At 41.1% G+C, this 15,494-nt stretch overlaps 2 protein-coding genes across 2 annotated transcripts in view; one reads left to right on the top strand and one right to left on the bottom strand.

Annotated features, from left to right (window-relative positions):
• The window catches only part of ccdc85cb (coiled-coil domain containing 85C, b), a gene marked incomplete in the record, with an annotated part of 49,784 nt that extends 35,895 nt beyond the window's left edge, over positions 1–13,889 (top strand). The window contains 5 exon segments of the mRNA XM_036210375.1: positions 821–862; positions 6,699–6,803; positions 9,121–9,213; positions 9,285–9,383; positions 11,284–13,889. Coding sequence (XP_036066268.1) covers positions 821–862; positions 6,699–6,803; positions 9,121–9,213; positions 9,285–9,383; positions 11,284–11,373 — 429 coding nt within the window.
• Positions 13,890–14,711: 822 nt separating this feature from the next.
• The window catches only part of ccnk (cyclin K), a gene marked incomplete in the record, with an annotated part of 3,874 nt that continues 3,091 nt past the window's right edge, over positions 14,712–15,494 (bottom strand). The window contains 1 exon segment of the mRNA XM_024290663.2: positions 14,712–15,494. Coding sequence (XP_024146431.1) covers positions 15,130–15,494 — 365 coding nt within the window.

Raw genomic sequence — 15,494 nt, 5'->3', positions numbered from 1 at the left:
GGTGTAAGGTGTTTTTTTTTTGTTTGTTTTTTTTATAACCATTGTGTTAGTCAGGTTTTTCTGTGCACTCTGGAATTCTCCACACATGTGATGTTGTGACATGAGGAGCGCCGACCGCTCGTTAGTCGTTGGACGTTTGTCCATGTTTAATTCATGTTGCATCTGAAGTCGTCTGTAGCGACGTTAGCCGCGGGGGCGAGCTAGGGGAGCGGAAGAGAGATGAGAAAATGGAGGGGGGAAGTATTAAGCGACAGCGACTTCTCAAAGTTGACCTTACACTGACTTCTCACAAATTTGGAGGATGAAGAGCTAAGAGAGTCGAGGGGGGAGGAATGTAGGATGGTTCACCAGGAGGTTACATGTCAATCTCCAAAGGTGTTCACCGTGAAGACTGAAAGCTTCCTCGTTAGTGGAAATAAAGAAAGCCCATTTTATTAATAATTTCATCACAGCTCTGCATGATGCAACGCTCCTCATTTCAATGCAAGTGAGGCTGCAGAAAGAGGTTACTCTTTCAACCTATATTCTCTCTTTTTTTTGCATTTGCTACCCGGCTGATTCATATGCAGACAGAGTGTAGGCTGCATCTGACGGGCTCCTTATAATTAGCTTCTAAATGCTACTGCTCTGTGCTTTGTAATGTCTTCAGGGGTACAGTAGGAGCCTCATTCTTCAAACAGACTAATAGTCCCTGTTCACGATGAGGTTAAAGTTTGGAAAACTGTAATTAGAGAAGATTTTTTTTTCTTTGATTTTTGGTTTTCTTCCCAGATGAGCTATGAAGAAAGCTGAACCCTCTCCATTTGTTTTCTCTCCCTAGGCTCATAACCGCTATAGCTTATCACAAATACAGATGAAGAAGGTAACCTTCTCAAATGTCACTGCATGTTGGCTCTTCTGCTGACTTCCCGTTTGAGAATCTTTCCACTTTCTTTCCTGTGTGGTTGCTGGACCTTTTTCACACCTTTTGAGCCTTTTCTTGTGGACACAATGAACTCCTCTTGATGATTTCTGTCAGGGTTACGGATATTGTCTCAACCTCTCTTCTTTAAGCTTTTCTAAATGGGAAAGGTTCTCTGAGAATCCTAACAAGCAGCATGTTGAGTACTGTGCCACTGTTGTCAGATTTGTCACAACTGCCCTCACGGGTGGAGACGGGGAGCCTGTGGACGGACTATGGGCAAACCTGTACGGGGCACAGGTGGCCTGCACGGAATATCAAGATCGTAGCAGTAGAAGGTGCAATTCTTGCACTATTTACAGATTAATCTTAATAGATGATAACTATTTAATTCGAATAAATACAAATATTTGTTCAAAAATGTGTTTAATTCTTTCAACTAAAATCAATATAATTAATTTTTTGTCAATTTGAATTTATTTAAAAAAATTGTGATAAAATCAAAATCGTGAAATAAAATTTAAAAAATCGTGATTTTATTTTTTTCCCATATCGCCCAGCCCTAATCGTAGGCTTTGGCAAGAAATTGACTAAGGCTTGCCTTTTTTCATGCAGCTCAAAATGCTCATTTAGGAGATCCCTGTTAGCTCTTTGGACTAACACACTTTTATTGGCTTTGAAGATTAAACTGGCCTTTTGCTTCAACTTGCATCAGTTTGGTGGAATATGATTTTGGACAAATAAGTCCAGCTTGAAGGTTTCTAACACCTCAGCATTTCATTTATTCTATTGTTTTGAATAGCTCTAAAATATTGCTAAAGTTAACCTTTTATTTTGGGGTTTCTAGTCTCATCAGTTTTGTTTTATCCAGATCATTGTGCATATAAATAAAAGTTACGGGTAGTATGTGGTGATAAACTCAAAGACTCTCAGGACTGAAGGTGGAACTCTTAACCCCATAACTTCTAAAACCTGCCTTCCAATTTGTGGAAAACCATTTTGTTTTCTTGTAGTAAAACTGTTAAATTTTAATCTGGAAAAAACTTTATTGGCTTGCTCTTTAGACTGAGCCAAAGTTGTTCTTGCCTTCTCTTCTTGTTCATGGTTTTAATTTACGCAAAGAGACGTGTGCGCATCTCAATCTCTAGTTTATTCCGAATCCGGCAAAAGACCTTAACCCAGAACAAGATAACTTTAGTAGAAGTTTAATCAGAGTGAAGCAGCTGTATTTGTGTCCAGGCCTCCGTGCTCATGAACCGATGTCCCTGCTTTGTATACTGGCCCTTTTATGACTTACAAAAGCTTATCTATACCTGCTGCAAGGTAGCTAAGTTGAACAAATGCTAGATTGTGCTTCGAAGTGCGATTGACGCGCACCTGTTCCGACTTGTCCAGACGGCTGAATAATTTAACAAACAGGAGCTGCGGCGGTTGATCCATCCATCCGTTATGCATAGCCGACCGCTGGAGTGTAATTGAAGAAATTCCTGTGTGAAGTTGAGAAATATTGCTTTTATCGTCTTCGTATGAGCGCATTAGCAGCTCACCCTCTTACGTAACGTCTCCCGTAATGATTGAACCGCAGCAGGTGGAATTGTTGCTGTGGATTAGTTGCCTCAGTGGACATGTTGCCTAACTTCATGTGTTATGAAACTTTATGTGGAGTTGAAAGGAAACAATAGCTGGTTATGGCAGGAGTGCACACTTTACCAGGATTGTTTGATAATGAGGGACTTTGATCGCTAATAGTTTTACCTACTCTGGTAGTGAGGTGAAAGCTTCAGGAAAGTTCTCCCTTTATCGTCTCCTTTCAGAGTTATGGCTCACAATGCTCTCTTGTATTCATAACTCAACGAAGAGTTGATGCGTGACGTCCACCACTTCTTCCTTTCTGCACCAACGGGTGATGGATGGATGTTCAGAAGACCCTGAGGTTTAGCCAACCGTCCTCCGCTGTCAGGGAAACAAATGGATTTTTTTGTCTCAGCGGTCAAGGTCAAGTCAAGCTTGGAAGTGGTTGTTTAAGTGACTAGAATAAGGCTGATCTGAAAATCCTATCAAACTTACACAGTTCTGGGTGTGTCCTGTGTCCCTAAGGATCCACACTGAATATATTTTCAACTAAAATAGTAAATACTCGTATAGCGCTTTTCTACCTTCCTTGAAGGCCCAAAGTGCTTTACAGTCTCAGACCCATTCACCCTTTCACACACACATTCACACCGGTGGCAGAACACTGGCGCCAACCTTCCACCAGAGAGAGTTTGGGGTTCAGTGTCTTACCCAAAGACACTTCAACACATGGGTGGGCAAGGCGGGAAGTGGGAAGTCGACTGCCTTACCACTGCACCACAACTATTTTCAAAGTATTCCCAGTCGTCTTTTAATTCTGAGTATGCCGTTTTTAGCCAAAATATAAGGACTAGTTTTTGCATAGCGGCAGTAGTTCATGGGTGGGACCATGTTTGACCCTTTCTACTGCTGAGAGCTCTCTGTTTACATGTTATCCTACTAGCTTCACACCACTAACTTAACATTAACGTGCTACCAAAACGGCGAGCTAGTTTTTTTTGCCAGATTCCAGCTCAGAGAAGTACATGGATCTAGTCGTCTACAAGTGGATGCGTCAATACTTTCTATAAAAAAATACTCCGAAATTTTCATTGGAGTGAGTCTTTAAACTTTGTTCCTTCTGTCTTGAAGTTGAGTCATGGCGTCTAGAATTAAAAGTATTTTCAAAATCACCTTTCAGATTCCTCATCTCAATTTCATGGCAGGATAAATGAGAACTTTCACTAATATTTTGTTCCTTCTGGTGAACCAACCTTTAGTAGATCAGAACAACACCAGTAAGCTTTAATTTTGACTAAATGTATTTTTATTAAGAGTAAAATATTGAAAGTTATTTCGGGTTTAACTTGATTATTCTGGAATAATGTTCCTGTCTTTTTATTATTCGTAATTATGTTAAAAAGTTACGGTTTTAAAAATTGACATTCTGCTAGCTTTTTGGACTATTTTGGCATTTACTAAGATTTTTTAGGCTATTTTGGAGTTTAGGTAATATTTCAGCTACATGCTAGCTGTTTTGACTAATCTAAGTTTTTTTTTTTAGTTCTTTAGGCTAATTTGGCATTTAGCTAATATTTTAGCTGGCAGCTTCAGTGTTTTTAGCTATTAATTTCAGCATCTTCAGCGGCCACATTCAGCTTACAGGATTCACACTAGCATTATCACAGGTAGTGCTATATATCTAGTTTATAATTATGCTAAAAAGTTACACTTTTAAAGTCTTAAAAATGTAGTTTTAGAGCGTTCAATAAAGGTTTATCCTGTTCGGCCCGCGACCTAAGGTGTGTTTTGGATTTTGGCCCCTTGTACGAATGAGTTTGACACCCCTGATCTAGGGGACCTACAGTTCATAGAAATCTTTGGGCTTCGTGTGCGTTCCGCTCTCGTCCTGATATTTAAGATCTTCTGATGTGGAACCTCGTGAAATAAGAAGGAATCAAGTGATAGATTTGCCAAAGGAAATGTAGGTAAATGTCAAAAGACGGAGAGACTCTGGGAATGCTGACTGCAGCTGGGTGTGTGGGAAAATGTGCACCTGAGCGTGTGACACAAAGAGCATTAATACACAGACAATACATTACAAAACACACACCGCACGGCTCATTGGGTTATTTATAGCCCGAGTGTTCCCGGGCATCACGTGTGTTCAAACACAGCGCCTTGCGCAGAGGGAACACTGGTGCGTGACACGAGAAATGTCACAAGGAAAAGTGTCGCTGCAATGTTCCCGCCGATGAAGCCGAGCACGGCCAGTTAGTGCCGCCAGGAACTGGTAGTCTGCGGCTGCTAATGAGGATGTGAAGAGGGCTGGGTAGCAGCCCCCGATGATGGAGCGCCCACCGCAGCGAAGTGTCATCGACGCAGAGAGAAGTGGGGAGTCGGAGTGGGAAGAGGCCAGGTGTGTGGCGGCAGGAGTGCAGAGATGAACCAACCCTTGTTCTCTCTGGGTTCAGAGTGTCAGCAGGTGCAGGTATTAGTGGGTTCAAACCAAACATTTTGGTTGTAGCGCCTGCATGACTGGAAAATATTAACGGGTGCTGACATGTTACTGGCTGATGACTGATAATGTAACCAAAAATACGAAACAAAATCAGACAGAAAAGAGGAGAAATGTTTCAATCTTGATGACATTTCTGGATCCTGAGTCATGGAGAAAGCAAAAAAAAAAAATCTACGGGAAAAGGTAACTGAACTGAAAAAAAACAGGAAATGTATATAAAAAGATATCCAAGATGTTCAAATTTTGATCAGAAATTTTTAAAAAAAGGGCAATAATTTGTGTGTTTTAAAGCAATATATATATATATATATTCTATTGAGGTAGACATCAAAAAGTATTTGAGAACTAGACAGAGTGAGTGTGGAATCACCCGTACTACAAGAAGAAGCCAATTTTTTTTGTGAAATGGATGCCGCAATGTTGGAGCCAGTTAGCAGTGATTGAGTCCGTTTGAGTCACCGTTTCTATGGCAACCACTCTCGCCCATCAGGATTGAGCTTGCTGTAAATCCATACCCCTACCACTCAAAAGTGGACTAATTAAACATTTTGAATCTTGGCATTGCCTTCTTTTATTGAGGCATCTGATTGGCCAGTTTGTAACTTTATTAGTTGCACTAATAGTGAAGAGAAAAATTGCAAGAAAATGTTGAAAAAAAAGTGTCAGAGCAAGAATTGTTATTCTGAGAAATAGAATTACTGAGTAACAGCTGTTTATTTCTCTATATATCGGATTTTGGCTTCTAGGAACCAGCAGGTACTTCCTGTTTGGAACACCAAAGGGGGAGGAGTAAATCCCAGCACATTATGTGAACACCAGTCATAGAAAGTCAATAGTTATTGATTTAAAAAAATACTAATGCAAGCACCTACGGTGTGTTTACTCAAGATGTGAGCACATTTTCTTTTGCTTGTGGAAACTTTGAAGGAGAATTAATGTAAAACGTTTGTTTTCTTTGACTGGAGTTACATTCGTTTGGTCGTTGACTTTGTTTGGGCAGGTTTGACGTCTTATCTGTAATCTGCTGTGGACTAAACAAACAAATTCTGGAATGTTTTATTTACATTGTGGACTCAGATGGAGAGGTGAAGTATGTACGCAATCTGGAAAAGTTGGAAAATGTCCTGTGACCATTTATGTAATTTAGCTACATTGTTTTAATAGATTTTATTTGTATTTTTTGTTTTTTGTAATTTATTTTTTATTTCCGCCTTTTTTTTTTACAATTTTGTATTTTGTATATGATCAGTATTTATTCCAGGATTTTTACCTACAAACAAGCAGTTGTAGGAACTGCAAAGTGTTTTACAGCAGTTATGTATATATATACAAATATACATACACATATAGATATAATAAACTCATATAATATTGAATTATATTGCAATAAACTAGAGAAATCACCTAAAAACTATAGTGTGTTAAAGACCTTCTCCTTTAATATTGCTTTCATTTATATTTGTATTTATTATTGATAATGCAACAGATGAATATTTAAATATACCCTAAGCTTATGCATTTAAATTGAGTATCCAGGATTAATTCAGGACATTCTACAAAGTCATCTACCTGCTTCTCGCTGCAGCATCGCGTCTGGATCGTCTTTGAATTAATCATGTTGATTTATTAGTATTCTGTGCGGTCACTTCCTCTCTATTTTTAGGTGACATGACATTGCAGCGTTTTGTGTGTTTTTGTTGAGCCTTGTGTGTTTTGTGTTCTCAGCAGTGCAACCCAGGTGACCTCCGCGCCCTGAGGAAGGGAATGACTCTGTACCACTCCGAGTCCCAGCTCTCCTCGCTGCCCCAGCGCCAGGAAGCCATGCACATGGTGGGTACCCAGGAGAGCGGCGCGCAGATGCTCGCTAAGAACTCTCACGTCAAGACGTAAATTATTGCTATCACTGCGATGAGGCTATTTTTAGAAATATGGTCAGAGACAGGGAGGACTGTGCTGGTTCTTCCACACTGAAATCAAGTTAGGCGAGCTCTAATCCACTTCTCCGTCCTTAATTAAACCTCCACAGGCAACCTGTCTTTGTCTGTTGCACCACAAGATGGAAACTTCTTGACTCATGAAGGAGGGAGGGAAGTAACAAGTGAAAGGGAACAAGATAACCTGTTCTCTGCAGCCTGCATCAACAGAATTTACCTGAAAGCAATGACCCTCTTCAGCTCGACCTGGTCTGTGTTTGTGAAGGTGGAGACGGGTGGTTGTGTTTTTTTTAGTACTGAAGGACGGTCAGAGCTGAGCTACGTGACTGATGGCACTAAACCTTTCTAGAGGGACAAAAACGGGGAAATATGTTTCAGTTAAGATGAGTGTAACATACAGTTACATGAGAAGTTAACATAACCTGGAACGAGTTGTAATTTTTCATAGAATATGAATAATTACACAAAAACTTGTTTTCCACTCATAGTTAACGATCGAGTGAAGCAATTTAATGTCAAAAAATGATGGATAACTCTTTTGATTCATAATTACAACAGAGACTTTCCAAATGACCTTGTTCAAAAGGTGACAACCCTCATGACTTTGCTCTGAAAACGTGCACACAAGCTGATACAAAAGGGTTTGAATGGCAGCTGAAGGTAAACATCCTCACCTGGGACTCGTTTGCCTGTAATCAATGTGTGCACAAAGGGTCTTGGGCTTCTAACAGACTCTTGCATCCTTTATCCAGCATTGCATTGACATATCTGGATCCTGAGTCATGGGGAGAGCTAAAGAGCTGTCAAAAAATCTACGGGAAAAGGTAACTTCTCTGAGCAAAACAGGAAATTTGTATAACAAGATATCCAAGATGTTCAAGGTTTGATCAAGACGTGGAAAGTGAGGGGTTCTGTTCAAACCAAACCACGCTCACAGAGACGTTCTTCCACAAATTGTTAGGGATACAAAGAAAAACAAATAACTTCAGATGTTTCAAGATCTACAATAAGGAGGCACCTGAAGAAAAATGGGCTGCAAATGCCACTAAATTAAAAATACACCAAACAGTCCAGAGACAAGCCTCCGAACTTCTGGACCAAAGTCCTACTGTGAAACACGGAGGCGGATTGCTGATGGTCTGGGGATATGTGAGCTTCAAAGGTACTGGTCAAAATTGACGGCAAGATGAATGCAGCACATTATCAGTAGATACTAGTAAAAAAAACTTGGACATTTCAACAAGACAACGATTCAAAACACAAGTCCAACTGTCATTGGTTCCAACAGAATTAGGTGAAGGTTCTGGAGTGTCCGTCTCTGTCACCTGACCTCAACACTACTGATCCACTCTGGGGAGATCTCAGTTCAACCAACACAGCCCAAGAATTTAAAGGAATTTGAGGTTTTCTGTCTACAAGTATGGGCTTTACCATTAGAGAAAATTCATAATCTCATCCACAACGACCACAAGAGACTTAAGGCTGTCATTGATGCTAAAGGATTCAATACTAGATACTTAGAACTGGTGTGTGTCGACTTTTGATTTGTGTACTTTGAGAAGTTTCTGTTATCATTAGTATTTAGGAAAGAGCAAGCTATGCAGGAGCTCAGATGGTTGACTAAAGCCCAACAACCTGAATCAAATATCTCTTGTCAGACGTGAAATCTATTGACTTGTCATTTTCCCCAATCGGCCCTCTCTGCGATTATTGTTTTGTGCCATCGGGTTATCTGGGCTAGCGGCGGGCCAGCGGGCACACACACATCGCCAACATGTATTGAACTCGGGCTTACAGATCCCCGGAGCTGTGTCTAATGCAGCGTCCCGATGCCAGGTCGCGGTGAATGCTGCCATTGTGTCCCAGAAATCTCTGGTTCCCTCAAACAGAGAGCCTCTGTTGGGAACGAAGCAGGGGGTGTGATGAGTCAAAGGACACCCCCTCAGTTTTTTTTTTCCCCATCATGCCAGGTTAGATCACTTTGTGCAGGTAGCAGACGTGGGAATTGAATGCAAAACGGGGAAACAAATCAAGGTGATTGGAGTTGAAATGAAGGGGATGACATTTTCAGAGCTGGGGAACAAGATTTGTCTTCATTTGAGTGGGATGTGATTTAACTGGGCTCTGAAGGAAGAGTTGGAGCACAGCTCCCAGGTTCTAATTTATGCTTTCTTTTTTGACAGATAAGTCATAAAGCCTTTTTTTCTTTGTAGGGTACGTGCCGTCTACCCACCAGCGAATCCTCACCTGCCACTGGATACCTGTCCTGCGTGCAGAAACCTGAAGCTGTGGTGCATGCAATGAAGGTATATTTTATTTCTCTATTAAAGAAACAACGTTTTTGAGTTTTTGAAAGAACATTTTTTATTGTATTCAGGTGCTGGAGGTCCATGAGAACCTGGATAAGCAGGCTCCGGAGGACTATGAAGACGACCTCAGCGAGAAGGAGAAGGCCATCGTGCGAGAGATGTGCAACGTGAGTGCTGTTCCCAGAATTCCATAGCAATTAAATTTAGATTTGCAAAAATAAAGAAAATCAGAAATACTGAAAATTCACCTGAAAGTTTTCAGGGTATCAGAGTTCAGCCATAGTCACATGCACCATTTCAAGTGTTGGCCCAGATGGGTGATGTGAGATTTTTTGTGGTGTCCTTTGCAAAAAGTAGTACATTTGAAGTTTATTTGATGAAGTATACTTCAGTACAAGTGTTGAATGTATACTATAAACCATGTGCATTTAGTGTGAGAAATATACTGACTGAACTCTTCTTGAGACTCGATTGGAACTCAATTTTAAGTTTTCAATATATAGGTAGTATATAAAAAGTATACTTCCTTACTTTTAGCATATACTTATTATACTTGTGATACACTTAAGTAGACTACTTTTTGCTAATGGGGGGTTGTAGAGGAGCTCCCACATGGGGACCACAAGTGTGCCTTGCAATACTATTGAAACTCGTACGGCCGCCTCAAGGGACGTACCATTGTCGCATTTGAAAGGTGAATGGAAGTAGTACACAGTTATGACATACGGGTAATACTGTCATACTATACCCTTTCACTGCACTCTAGTTGTTAGTAAGGTACAAGTACTAGCTCCTTACTGACCACAAGCAAATACTGCACGCACACAGGTATGTGTATGTTCCTGTAAAATGTCTATTCTCTTCCGAATGTTTACTTGCACGTGTGCGCCACCTACAGTTGTTAGAGGCTTGGTACGAATTGTCAAAGCGGTGCAGATCTGGTGAATTCTGCTCCAGGCTTTTTTGGCTCTATTCCAATATATTAAAGTCATAGAATTTCAGCCGGGGGAAAAAACCCACAATTTTCACTTTCTCCTCAATGATTTTTCCAACGGTTGGTACTTCTATGAATTAAATAGGACGCCATCCTTACGTCACTACTAAATTTGAGTCCCTGATTGGTCAAAGTTCACGTAGAACCCAAAAAGTGTTGTAAAAATTTGCCTAACGACACGTAAACGCAATAGTTTTGAAGCCCGAAACGCACATATATACGTGTTTACGTAGACTTCTCATTGGAAATGGTCGCTTGAACGCACATCGCCGTACCAACCTGAGTGGATTCTTGGACAGGGTTTTGTACTACACACCTGTGTCACCTACTTTAACCTAAAGTGTTTACTACAACCTGTCGCTTACAGCATACCTGTAGAAGAAATACACATGAACATTTTTGCTGTATGTGATCACTGAACAGTGATTTGAAAGATTTCAGCTCCTCAAATGTGCAATTGTACCGCAAATATAAAGCCCTACTGGAAAATCAAAGCATGACCTGCAGAAAGACACGGTTTAAATCCATTAGGAGTTACTCAACCAGCATTTCTACTCAAAGCAATTATGAGAGCCTTTGTTTTGGAAGTTCAGCCTTAAATATTTCAGTTTTCCTCCATTATTAGTGGGTCTTTTTTTGTTCTCCGGTCGAGAATGAACCCGCTCAGCTCCTGATCCGAGTTTTTGCTAATGAGGGAGTCATTAGACTCATTAGGTTTGGAATGACACTCTCCTCCCTCCTCATAATCCATACTTTCCACATCGGGGGCCCTCGCTGGAGCCTCATACTCGAGCTGTCATGGCAATTAAACTGGAGCGGCAGGGAAAAGAGCACTCCTCCCCCGCCCCTCATTTGCCTCCATCGTGTTCTGGCGGCGCTGAAAGGACCCGGTCCAGAATAGAAAAACGAGCTTTTAGCTGTCTGCAGAGGAATGTGACGGGCCAGGAATCTGGGGAGTGCGACAATAGTGCCTCTGTGGAACACGGGGGGGCTCCTCTTTTGTAAATGGAGGTAACTTCCCTGCACCGATGACAAACGCTTGTGAGTCACGTCTTCTTTGCTTCTGTGTGCAGGTGGTGTGGCGGAAATTGGGCGACGCCGCGGGATCAAAGCTGTCCGTCAGACAGCACCTTTCCGGGAACCAGTTCAAGGGGCCGCTGTAGTTACCCGGCAACCGATGTGGGATCCGGCAGACACGACGAACGGACTGTCGTCCATATTTACATGTACAGTTTTTACATGTTTCTCATCCCTCCAAGCTTATGTTAACTGGCAGCTAGTTTCACCGACTCATGCTTCCCGACACGACCCCCGTGTGACCGTCTACCACCCCCGCTGTAGTCGTGCCGGGGCGCCACGGAAGCGATAATGCGGCTGCAACAATGTTTTTTGTTTGTTTTTTTTAATAGTTGAGACCCTTTGTCCTGTCACGTGTAAAGGCCGATTTCCACTGGTCCGTTTGCGATGCGTCTCCGTTGCGTTAACATCATTGACATGAATAGAGTACAGTACGCACATCGTCCAATTTCACCATTTTGGGACCAGACGATGTTAGCAAGAAGCGATTGGTCTGAGAAACGCTTCCAACGTTTGAGGTGGGGCCAGCGGACACCACATGCTCTAATTCAGACATCTGATTGGTCAGTTTATAACTAGCAATAAAGAAGATATGTATAATGGAAACAAAAATTAGCTTTAGCATGTTAAAAAGAGACACCAGAGGAAGAATGCTTGTTCCGACAAACGAAATGACTGAGTAATCTCAGCATATTTCTCAATAGACGTCTACAGGATTTTTGAGTTTCTGGGACCAGCAGGTACTTCCTGTTCCTATATACGGTCTATGGTTATCACGAAAGAATTCGAATGTAAAGTATTGACGCTTACATCCCCTCCGTCCCGCCGCGACGCAAGCTTTACGCAGTTCCGTTTCCAGTCCGTCAACATGTCAATTTTGGGATAAAAAGAAAGAGAAACAGGAAACGGTTGTGGATTTCAAAATAAAACTTCTTGTGTATTTTCAAAACAAAAATGTATAAAGTTTAGTTTTATATTTGAGGTGACGTGGCCACACTATCATGTACGTTAAAACCAGAGATAACACCGTGATTAATTTTGCAGTGAACGACAAAAATGTAACTTCGGTAATACAAAAGTTCAACATCATTTATGACACAAAATATGCATTTTACAACGTATTTTTGAGAAAGAAGAGGGAATGTGAGTCATTGCTTACGTTTTAGATGAGCGAAAAAAGCGGGACCAACTACTCAACATGGGGGAGGGGCAGAACAAACCACTCCTCTGGAAGCGAGGGGGGAGGGGACAGATCGGATACGAAACAGAGTCAAAGTAAACTAACCGACGGTTAAACTAAACCAACTCTCATCGCTACAGAGACGGACCAGTGTGAATTCGGGGTCACTCCTTCCACACACTCCCCCGAAGTGGTCAGTGTGTTCCTAGGATTAGCATTTCTCAGTGAAGCCCCCCTGTGATCTAGCACATTTCGCTCATGTATGGAGAACTTAGGGATCACTGTTGTGTATATGATGTATAGAACCATAGCACTACTTCATTTATTACTATTGATTTGATCTGTTTTATATTCTAGCATGGCCATACGATCAAGAATTCAGTTGTAGACCTGAAACCGGGTTTGCTTTTTTGGATATTTTTTTTTTTTAATTCATAAAACTTTAACCTCTCCTCTCTTTAAGCTCTAAAAATTGATTCGATCTGTTGTTTCTGTTGCATCATTTTTATTTTTTATTTGTGAAACTAACTAACAAACCCCCGTATGCTGTGTGCATGCCAGACAATCATCTTCTCAGGTTGGAGGGCTGCAGCTTTACCTTCACCCATCTGTGACTGTGTTTTTCTGAGGTGAGACTGTTCTCCTGCAGCTGTAGCATCAGTTATTTCTGGGTTATTTTGGGCTCGTTTTTAACAGTTTTTCTGAATCCACACATAAAAAACTAACTGCAAAAATGTGTTTAAATTCCTATTCACCCCAGTGAAGAGTTTCCGATTTGATTTCTGGATTCAGTCTGTGCTTTTTATAGGTGAGGCCAAGTCTTCCTTTTGAAGTCTCCACATGAAAAACAATAAGTATCTGTTGATGTCAGAGTGAACAAACTCAGAGTATTTATTGTTAAGTGTGAACATAGAGAAACGGAGAGCGATCAGAACCCCAACAGCCCGGGTCGCCGGGCAGATTGGTTCTCCTCATCTCTAGAACCATTTTGTTCCAAATTAGAACATTTTTGAGGTGACCTATTGCTTAAAAAATGGGTCGAAAAGAAAAAAGTATTATTTTTTAAAGTGTCCTTTTTTCTAGGAACTGATTTGAAGCCATGAGACAATTTTTGGATACTAAATGAATAAATGGTATTTGGTTTGAGATGCATTGTTTTCCAATGCGTTTTCATTTGGAACCCAACTTTTTTTTTTTTTTCTAACTTTTATGATGCTTTTATCTATATGCTAAAAAAATAAAAATAAATCACATGACAGAACCCGTGAACCTACAGTATAAATGTGTATTCCTGCAACTAGCATGACTATAACTTGTTTTCATGAATTTCACTGATACAAACAGTTGACAGGTAAATAAAAATATGATAGAACATTTTTAGTAAAATATGAGAAAATGAAATAAATGAGTTGCTTAACATCACTGTGAACTGTCTTTTTTTCTTTTCAATGGAGCTGTTTGCAAGGCGTTTACCTAAATCACACCACCCCCTGCTGGTGAAAAGTAAAATTACACTAAAAGGGTGTTTTGGTGACATTTTTCAGTTGAAAATTAAGCTAAAATTGTCATTTTTGAGAATTTGTTTAATCAAAATGTTGTGAATCTGGAGCAGATGAGAAAAATACTATTTGATAAAGATTGTAAAATGCAAGAACTTGGAGAAGAATTGATCCAAGTACTTTTTTATCGCCTTTTTTGAAGTACAGGTAATGTTGGGTTGGAGGTGTGAGGGGCTGTAAGCTAGTGGGAGATGTAAACAGAGAAGGGGAAGGGAGACGGGCTTGCTTTGGTCCCACCACCAACTTTAGAGGTACATTTAGAATTAAATCCTAAAAATGACAATAGAAAAAAAACATTAGGAATTGTTTTTTTTTAAAAAAAGCTTAAAATATGATCATTACAAGTCCTTTTGTTAGTTAAAAAATGGTGCTCCCAAAATTAATTAAAAATCTTAGATTTATTTATTTTATTTCCTCTTACTTATGTATCTGTTGTAACAGCAACATTTTGAGTTTACTCAAAATCCATTTAAAAGATCCAAACAGAATAATTAGAGTTTCTCCTCTTTATTCTGAGGTTCACTTTATAATATTCAATTAACGTTTCCTCCTTTTTCAGAGGAAATCTGTGCGATTATCACTAAGAAAGCAAATATTCAGCATTAAAAATAAAACAAAAAACAGAATCCCGAGGAGCACATCGATGCTTTCCTATGAAAGGAACGGTTCAGAGACAGAAACAAAGTGTTTTTTTCTGCTGTGAGGTTTTCATTTAATACTGCATGAAGCTCGTTTTCAATTAAGTTTAAAAAAAGGGAAACAAAACAGTAGTTAAAACAAAAAAGCGTCTAACTGCAGCACAAATATTTTTGAAGCCAGTGTTGCTATATAAAATGAAAAGAAACATTTTGATGAATAAAACTGCACATTCCTCTATTTTTACAGTGATTTTCACAGAAAAAAAAAGATGCTAAAAGAGTCACAAGGAATTCAAAAGAAAACGGTTGTTTTAGGATCCAGGAAATGTGCCGTTACCGCCCTCCTCTACATTATAAAGACTTCTACCGACCGTCCGTCGTCTCGCTCCCTCCTCCGCTCAGGTGTGAACCGCCTCCACCTGCAGAACTCCCAGAATTCAACTGTCGTCCGTCACAGAAACGTCCTCATCTCATCCACCCTCCGCGGTTCAGAGGCATGCCGGGCGGGGGCGGCAGGGGCACTTGCGACTGTCCTGGGGGCACGGGTGGCGGTGGGGGGTATCCAGCAGGCGGCATGCCGATCCCGGGGGGCACATGTCCCGGCGGCATGCGCGGGGGCGGCGGAGGGTAGTTGTTGTAGCCCGGCGGTGGGTAGTTTGGCGCCATGCTGGGAGGCGGGTACGTGGACGGAGGAGGCGGGGGCCCTGGAGGCGGAGCCGCGGGCGGCGGATAGACGTGCGGGTGGTACGGCGGGATCGGAGGGGCGTAGCCGGGGGGCATGGGGGCGTAGGAGGGGCCTTCGGTCTTCATCATGGACTGCAGGCTCTGGA

The sequence above is a fragment of the Oryzias melastigma genome, linkage group LG24 (genome assembly GCF_002922805.2).
Source record: "Oryzias melastigma strain HK-1 linkage group LG24, ASM292280v2, whole genome shotgun sequence".
Classification (NCBI taxonomy): domain Eukaryota; kingdom Metazoa; phylum Chordata; class Actinopteri; order Beloniformes; family Adrianichthyidae; genus Oryzias; species Oryzias melastigma.
Note: the sequence above shows the minus strand (reverse complement) of the source record. Positions and strands in the feature narration are given on the sequence as shown.